Raw genomic sequence first — 9,319 nt, forward strand, 5'->3', positions numbered from 1 at the left:
TGTAATAATTGTGTACATGTAATAAAAATCTTACTTTTTTACACAGCTAAAACAAATAAGGTTATATTGTATCATCATGTCTGTATCCTGTATGATTTTTTAAAATATAAAAATCCATGCTGGAAGAGTCATTAGCAAACACAAGCAAAAGCTTTCAAAAATTTCAATAACATTGTACCTTTATAGGGCGAAAGATTTCGTAATTTATTAGACATTAGGAGATAATTTCCAACAAGAAGCTTGAGATTGAATGAATCAGGCCTAAAAATTGTCAGCTTTTATTTACAAGACTTAGAGCTAAAGAACTGATTTAAAAAAAAAACTTCTGTAGCTGCGTGGAGTCATGTTGTAAAGATTTAGCGTGGATTTCCACCAACTCCCAACCTACTCGTGTTATGACATTTTCTGAGCAGCAAGGAGCCACATGACCATTTCGCTTCGAAGTGTTTCTGGGTTGGACACGGACACCATTCTTGCAAAGATCTCGTACAGTCGCTCGATGATGGCCGAGTGTTCATCAGCAGTGCGCGTGTCCAGCAGGCTGCTCCGGAAGGCCGTTTCTGACCAAACTCTCGTCCCTCTTGTGATGAGGTCAGCAAAGTAGACTCGGTCATCGTAGCCATCTGTCAAAAATAAAACAAAACCGATGATGACAAGCGTCTCCAGCAGAAAGATTTCATTACCAGTCGCTAAAAGACAAAAAGAACACAATATTAATAAATAAATCGTAAAGCACTTAAGACAATTGTAAAGAAATGTTGGAAGGACATGTTTATGATGCTAACTTTCTTTCATTCGCTCATGAGCAGTAAATGCTGGTCTAGATTAACTTAGTAAAACAAGAATAAGAGGAATAAAACCAAGGGTAATCTCGTTTTGCTCTGTTTGCCTCCTACTGAATGATCGATAACATTAAAAGTATACAAACCTGTTTCCAGTCTTTGACGCCATCTTTGTTTACTAGAACAAGGAATGATAGCAGGAACTGGCTCTGTCAGCAATGTAAGTCTTGCTTGTCGAACAGGAGAGTCGGTTGCCTTCTCAAAGGGCTCTACCAAGTCTGGAAAGTTCCGGTTTGCCACCCTCAACGTGCAGGCCTGGAACTCCTCCTGCAAGATGTGTTCAGGTTTTGTTTCATCAAACTGACCAACAACGGTCTAAAACTACGTTACAACTATAGTTACTGAGGTGATCGGACCTTAAATACACTTGTCTACGTATTTTGCTACCGCAAACACAACTGATTTTGTTATTGTATTGAAAGCATTACATCGTTAGTTCATTTAATTGATTTGCTGGTGTAAATTTGTTACATGTAACATACCATGTACAGAAACATGTCAGAGCAGGGAAAGATGGGACTTTACATATATCGTGGAAAACTTATTCCTCTACTTCGTGTGTGTATGTGTGTGTGCGTGCCTTCGCACTTTCCTGTATTTATCATGTCTTTGTTGTACACATATCGTGTATATATAGTACACTTGCAGTTGTGATAGCGCCCTCTTTATATAATTCTTTCCAAGACAAGTCGTAGGTCAGCAAAATGTCCTGCAAACACCCAGGGAGAAAACCAGTCTGACTTTCTGGGATAGAGAAGATTTCTGAGGCAGCTTTGTGTGGACTATCAAATGCGGGATGTGTAACGAAGAGAACGCCACCTGTTGTAGAGAATGAAAATCACAAAGACTGGATATATCTGGTGTTTTAAAACATTTGCGATTCAAGTTACAAACATTTGTCGAATTTATCGACATTATTACATTACAGTAATATGTAACAATATTTTATTTACATAACCACGTGTTTTCCCAAATTCCTCACATGGCCGTTGATGTGATGGTGGTGACTGACACCAAGGCGTTCTTGATCTTCTTTATCAGTATCGTCACGGTTTTTAAATATTTTATTTTATGTTGACAACCAATTAACTGTTGTTAAATACACTGTTGTTGTACTGATACTTATAATACCCATCTTTATTGCGCTGTAAAAAAATTATTTTAATGATATCCATTACGCCTACGCCCTGCTCAAAACCATGTTACGCGAGGCAATGTCCGTTAGGTCTCAACTGAATTTAGGATTAAGAAATCCCTGGCTCGGATCTTGTCTCGATTCATATGTAAGAAACTTTGATGAAAAGTCTGTTTAAGATGATTGTCTAGGATTTTTTTGTGTGTGGGTCATTTCTTCGTCAAGTTCCCATCATCCCCATCCTTCCACAAAACACAAACTCACAACTGAGATAAACACTTTTCTTAAAAATTAGCTAATCAACCTTTTCTAAATTTTCTAGTAGTCTTGAAATGAAAAACTGAAATGCATATGTAGAAAAATTCTTTGTCCAGAGAAACTTTGAAGTTTGGAGCAAGTAACATTCTGAGGTTCACGTCAGACAACATTTTATCCAGGGGATCAAAAACCGACCAGGCTTCAACTCTGCAGCTCTGTGGAGAAGAAACTGTTGCCAGTCTTGTCGGCAGACCTCCAGATAGTCCTCAAGCTCCTTTTCAGAGTTTGTGCACCATGGAAAAATGGACTCGGAACACCTGCCAAAACTGTGAATACATTCTACAAATACATGACTATACACAAAATAAACTTTTATTATATACATGGAGTAATCCACTAAATGAATGTGGTTCTCTATCTATCTGCCACAAAACTGTTTCTAAAATGTTAAAAAAATACAAGTAAAAAATAAACAATGTCATTTCAGTAGGTAGTATCTCGACATTTATTTTCGTTTTCCGTGCATATCACTCACTTTCTTTGGATCCATTATTACTCTCTCCCAGTCAGGAATCTTGGAGTAATATTTGGATTTAAAATCTCTCTCATAAAAACCAACTGCAGTCGGTTTACCATGATACTTTCTTCACCTAGTAAGTTGCATCCCCGATGTCATCCACACGATTTCCGAAAGGATGTTAGGCTAACCCACGAAGTCCCTCTTACATTTATTAGAAGAAGTTAGTGTTCAACATAGAGAGCGCTTTATTATGCGCCAGTATGATCGTCACTGAATATTAAGTGGATAATGAAAGGCTATAAACAAATTGCTGAAAGCTACTTAATAATTTTGGTAACATTTTCTAACCAAAAATGTTATACTCACTGCTCGTCACTCAGCCACTGGAGTGCGAGTGAGCAGATGATGACGTCACAAGTGTTCTCAGGAACACACTGTTTGTAGAATTCAGTTCCACAGGCCAGAATGAACACTTTGTCGAATTTCCACAGGAACGATGCTTTATCTTCTAAAGCAGACACATGATTAAAATAATATTTTTAATATTATGGGTTTTTAAAAATTTGTTTTATATGTTTTGTGAGCTACAAATTCGTCACAACATTTGTATAAAGAAATATCTATGTTGGCTATCATGACATGGACTTTTATATACCGTAAATAGTTTTAAAGAGGCTGTTGAAGTCGTTTGTCTCTTGGTCTTCATAAAGCACTTGAATATTCAGGTCCGGGCCATGTTTGCTTCTCAGATGACCTGCAACGTGAGATCCAATAATCCACTAAAATTTCAAAAAGCTTTACTCTTAAGACAAAGCTATCATGATCAATGTTTCGTTAGTTCTTTTTTGTTGTTGCTATTTTTACATTTATTAAATTGTTGGTAACAATGCAGGAACATTTTGTTGTTATTTTGTCTGTTAAAAAATAGCATTAGAAATGCTAAGCTGAGTGTGATGTTATGTGTTAGAGCTGAAACGAAATACCGTGTAATTCTTAAAATATAATTCACACACTTACTGATAATTTTGTGAATCAGTTGTACAGACGCAAACCCGTCACAGGTTCCGTAGTCACCGATGGTGAACACTCCGTTTGGTGAGGGAACGGGCACAGTGTCTGGAAGATAAGTTTATCTTATACCTTTTACATTTTCTCTCTTACTTTCTGTCTCTTTTTTTCTCTTGCAGGACTTGCTGCAAGTGATGCCGGTATAAAAAAAAACATACATAAGACCACATCCTCATCAGGTATTTACAGGGTCTTAAAGGTCACAACCTATTGTGCTTTGCCGTTTTGGTTTTATTTACCTAAAGTATACGTGAAGTTTTGGAGAAGTCTGTCCAATTTTTTCTATTTTATTTCTGCCCTTGTATGTCAATATGGTAGCACTTGGATTATCAAAAGGAGTCATCAAAATTTATGTCTTTAGGAATATCATAGTTACTTCCTGTGGGATAAATAATATTTTAGTTTTTTTAAAATACTGATTTGTTTTACAGTTGTCTTTTAGTGTTGTTGACATGTACACATTATAAATTTTTTGGCCTGTTTCATTTGAATATTTCATTCGAAAAAAGAATGTGTGTATCCCGACTACCATAACTAACAGAAAAACAAATCCTAGTCCAACAGAACTCGTTGATATTAAAAATGACATATATGACAATTATAGCAGTGTCCCATTGATGATTGTCATCAAATCACGAAAGTTTCGCTGATTATCATCTCATAAATTTCAAAACTTATGATGGCTGCTTCACACTGAGATGACCTCTGTGGCTTGTTTACAAGGACACACGTACACCTATATATATTTACATTCTTACCTTTAACATGTCTTACCTATCTGGGAAAGTATAAAGTCATCCCAGTTGTTAATGATTGCTCTGCCAGTCTCACCCCAGGACTTGCCATAGTAACCAGATCCTGGCTGCCAGAAATATTCCCACGCATATTTTTTAGCGAGAGATACAGACGATGATATTTTCCGAAATATCTCGGGTTTTGTAATGGCGCCATCCCTCGTTTTGTCGAGCACCGTGGGCAGTAGACTTGTAAATGTAGTTACTTTGTAAAAGGCAGGTCCGAAAACTCTGTTTTTACAAGAAAGCAACCTTAGCGACTGCATGGCAGGTTACTGAGCTAGAAACTGAAATCTAATGGAATAATATTTGCTTCTGATAAATTACACCAAGCATCCCCAGGATGTTTACCGTTTACGGAATAAATGTATCGCCAGGGGGGGCCTCTCAGGTATAATGTCCGTCTCGTGGTGTGTCCCTAAGTGCATCTACATTAATCGGAGCACGAAAATTTGTTTTTCTTCCTTTTTTTAATAGTTTATTTAGCATAAGTTGTCAATACTTTTCAAGTGTGGAAAGGCACTTTAGCCGCCTGTGACCACAGGTCCTATTGCACAGGTGAAGTTGACCTACGACAGGTTCACTTGGAGGGTTCAATTATTATCGAAGCGACAGTCTTTTGTGATTGAAACCTTGTTCCTGGAGAACACTACACTACACTACACTACACTACACTACACTACACTACACTACACTACACTACACTACACTACACTACACTACATGTTTTTTTCTGCGTTTCCACAGGATCACAATGGGGATGTAGCTTCAAGTAAAGGTGGTGGTTTAGTCTGTTGTATACTACCCTAAGACGGCAGATTATCAATATTCTTTTCGATATCTGCTCGATTGTAAGTTATGCTTGGTGCATGTGCAATATTCATTTAAATTTTCTTTCCTGTGTTCTCGGACGTAAAAGCTGTTCACACAAACAAATTGGCCGTGCCTGCACAGAATCTTGATTCTCGCTAGCTTATATATTTTTTTCTTTTACCCCAGCATATTTGTCTGTATATGAGGAATCCACAATACATCCACAATACCCTATACCAGTGATGCCCAACCTTTTTCGGCCTGCGGGCCATATCCATTTCGACTAGCCGTGTCGCGGGCCACTTCACCGCAAAAATACAAAAAAGAAAAAAACATAGAACAGATACCATTTTTATTAGAAGCAAGTTGTACTTACCATTAATTATATAGTAATTAGTGGGATATTTGAAGTTGTCTTGTTAAAATAAAAGTTAGAAATTGTCTGAAAATACATTTTAATCGAGGTACCCTAAGGCGATCCGTCCTGTTTTCCACAGGAAACAAACGCTGTTTCGGTATTGCTTCCTTATTAGAACCCCATTGTTTTATACCTTGCTAGAAAGCCAGGTTAAATCTCTTTAACGACTGATTCAAATATTAATCAATCAAAAGATCACTACTTCCCTGTGGAATGCGGCGTCCCTCGTTCTCAAACACTGGTTTCCTCCCAAGACGAAAATCTAGAATGAAATCCATCGCAAGATTGAGAGACGCCCCTACGTAGGGATAAATACTTCTTCTTCCCTTTTTTTTTCTTAGGTTTTCTTTATTACTAATTTGCCGATTTCCTGTACTGTAGGCAGAAGCTTCGAGGGCCGGACGGCACCGTGTCGCGGGCCGGATATGGTTGGGCATCCCTGCCCTATGCCAATGAACAACCTGCACTATTAATTTCAACTTGTATCAGCTGCAATTGTTTTTGCCATATTTTACTTGCTTCAGTTATGTACTTTGTAAAATAATAATATTATATATATATAACATCACATTATAGCGGCCCGGTGGCGCAACGGTTAGCGCCTGTCACCAATTCAGTGAAGGTTGGCTGCCCTGAGTTCATTTCTCGTCTCGGGCATGCAGTTCATTCTCTGCACGTGGCATCTGTTTACAGGGCTGGCTGCCCTTCGCCAAGGACGGTCCCAAGCCCGGCTGAAAAAGGAGGAGGGTTGGGCGTGGGGCCAGCACCCCCACCCCGTAAAACAAATCCTTGCTACCAAAACATCGACAACAGTTAAGACTGTCGTCGATGGCCTATGCCCCAGGAGGGGCGAAGGGCCTAAAAAACAAAACAAAAAAACATCATATTATGATCTTCATTTCTTAGTCTCAGTTTCCCCTCTACTCTCTTTTCTTTGACATCTGTGAAAAAAGTCATATTTTTCATGCATGAGTGGAATAATCAAATGTCTCTGTTGCCGAGCCTCACATCAGGTCATGTTAACCTCAACTTGTTGTCTAGTCAAATGCATGTTAATCGTCTCTAAAAATATCTTTTAAAAAGGGGTATCGCTCTGCTGCTAACGAAAAGGTAGATCAGACTGTCCTTAGACAACTCTGACTGAACTCCACCTACACCGACGAGTCGTCAACACATTTTAAGGTCGTCTTTCAGTTGTCGTAGTGTTCACAATAGAAACTGTAATGACTTTCCACGAGTTGTCACTCAGAGCAAATACATCTAAACTCTGTGTAGACAGGGAATAAGAGAGCAGGGAGAGTGAGAGAATGTCGACATAGTCTGAAAATGTATCCATCATCAAAACATTTCCTTTTGAAATAGACTTACTATGGTGACATTTTGGGAAGAACAGAACAGTGACCAAGTCTGTGATGATATTGTTTTATCGCCCATTGTTAAGATTTTCATAAAAAAAGGTATGGGGTTGATAGCTGCTGGTGTTTTGTAATTATCTACCCAGTCTTATAGAGAAAGATATGTTTAATTACAAAAAAGCTTAAAAGAGACAATGCAAATGCACTTGCCATTCCACTCCCCATTACATGAGTATTTTTAAAATTTCACAATTCATAAGCCATGAACAAACTACAACAAGCGTCATGCTATGGTATTTAAGACAATAAGCAGGCTGATAAAGGTGCAAAATTAAGAGTTGAAGTCAGACAGGATTAAAACAACGTCAGCATAGCAGAGATAAAGACCATCATCAAGGCTTTTCACAGACCATCCTAACTCCCATACAGCTACCATTACCTGTCCGGATCAAATCAGGTAATCTTTCTCCTCAGGACAGGGAAGAACAGACCCAGGCACCACCTTTACTTTAATCTACAATCTTCAATTTCCCACTACTCGCACTCACTGGATACACACGTCCCCACACGTGTTCTTTCAATCATAAATCACATAGATTTATCGTGGGCAACGAAAATTTTTATAGAACTCAACATTAAAGGGATACTAAAGGGAAAATTAAACTGCTTAGAAACTCGTAAATAGTAGGATCAATTTGAATCTCGTCTATTTTCATGTCTGTTCATGTGAAAAAAGTTGAAGGTCTGTAGTAGAATGTTGCGTTTAAGAAGAGAAATTACACGGACTCTTTCGTCTGCTTCGACGAACTCTCGTTCTCGGTCACGTGACCTTATGACGTTTCAGTAGGATTGTTTACATGTGAGACCGAACCATGCCTGCACCCGATTGCCACGAAAAAATGGGAAAAGATTCGACATTGTCATCATTTTCCGAAAGACAGATCGAGCCTTACAAAAAGAGTGTGTCATACAATAACAAGGCTCGATGCCACACGTTTGGGAGCCCAGAGAGGTCGAGGTGTTGTGCAAGCATTTTGTTGACGATCAGTGCTTTACTAGCCGGACTCGAAATGTCCGAACAGTTAGATTTGGCCTTCAAGGCACAGCTTCTGCCAGATGCAATTCCGACCATTTTTCAACACAATGAAATTTCTCGAAAAAGAATGAAGGATCTATCTGACAGACGAGTTTCACTTGCCAAACGACTACACCATAAACAGGTAAGTGTCAGTGCTATGTACTGTTACTGTGTTTACAAAATGCACTTTTCATTATTGGTAGATAGCATTACAATATACATATATCAAAGACTGTATATATCTATAAAACAATAAACGTGTTATGTGGTACTTATAATAAGCGGGTTTCAATAGGTAAAAATTCATAGTACATGCATAATAAATGAAAAATGTCAGCATCAAACTGAAAGTGTAAAAGAAATGATTGTTGAAATCCTGTCACTTGTTACATTATTTTTTTAAAAATCATTGTTTGCTTTTATAAAATGAAATATTTTTAAATTCATATTTTTGAAAAGACAGCCTATTTGTTTATGAAATCTAAAAACAATGAAATTCATGTGAAAGGTATTTCCTACATAATGAGCTTATCAACAATAGTAGTGAAATCTATGTGCAGTACACTGCGGAAGTTAGAATTGATATTTCAACATTTGAAAATTAGAGTAATATTAATGATTGTGTTTTATGTTGGATACTGTAAAGAATTAAAAATAATAATAGCTTGATCACATGGTATAATCATACATGTTTTATTATTGTTTTAATGTTTTGTGGAATGATTACTTTATAAAACTTTAATGTTCAGACTATAACAAGTCAGTCACAACAAACAGTTCAACTGTGCTTAAATAAAGAGGTCCAGACCCAGATCTCAGCTCCAATCCTGAAAGGTAATGGCCACTTTTTAGTTCTTTTCTCTATTACACATCTCTTTTATCTAAAATTGGCATGAATTCCACAAACTGTGCCAGATATTTTCTTCTTATAAGGATATTCAAGGCCAAAAATATGTGCAGTTTTAAACACTTAGATAAAAAAATAATTTTATATGGCTTTGTAAAATTTTTATGTGGATAAATTTTTTTCATAATGAA

The 9,319-nt window shown here is 37.4% G+C and overlaps 1 protein-coding gene across 1 annotated transcript; it reads right to left on the minus strand.

The window, feature by feature from the left end:
* Positions 1-393: 393 nt before the first annotated feature.
* Positions 394-4,971, minus strand: LOC112575788. The gene is made up of 8 exons (XM_025257810.1): positions 4,598-4,971; positions 3,773-3,871; positions 3,411-3,509; positions 3,122-3,263; positions 2,431-2,588; positions 1,489-1,661; positions 890-1,109; positions 394-689 (listed from the first exon to the last, which is right to left on the minus strand). Exons 1-8 carry the CDS (start codon positions 4,881-4,883, stop codon positions 394-396), a joined length of 1,473 nt encoding a protein of 490 aa, XP_025113595.1. The 5' UTR covers positions 4,884-4,971.
* Positions 4,972-9,319: the final 4,348 nt, after the last annotated feature.

Source organism: Pomacea canaliculata, linkage group LG11, assembly GCF_003073045.1.
Source record: "Pomacea canaliculata isolate SZHN2017 linkage group LG11, ASM307304v1, whole genome shotgun sequence".
Taxonomy (NCBI): Eukaryota; Metazoa; Mollusca; class Gastropoda; order Architaenioglossa; family Ampullariidae; genus Pomacea; species Pomacea canaliculata.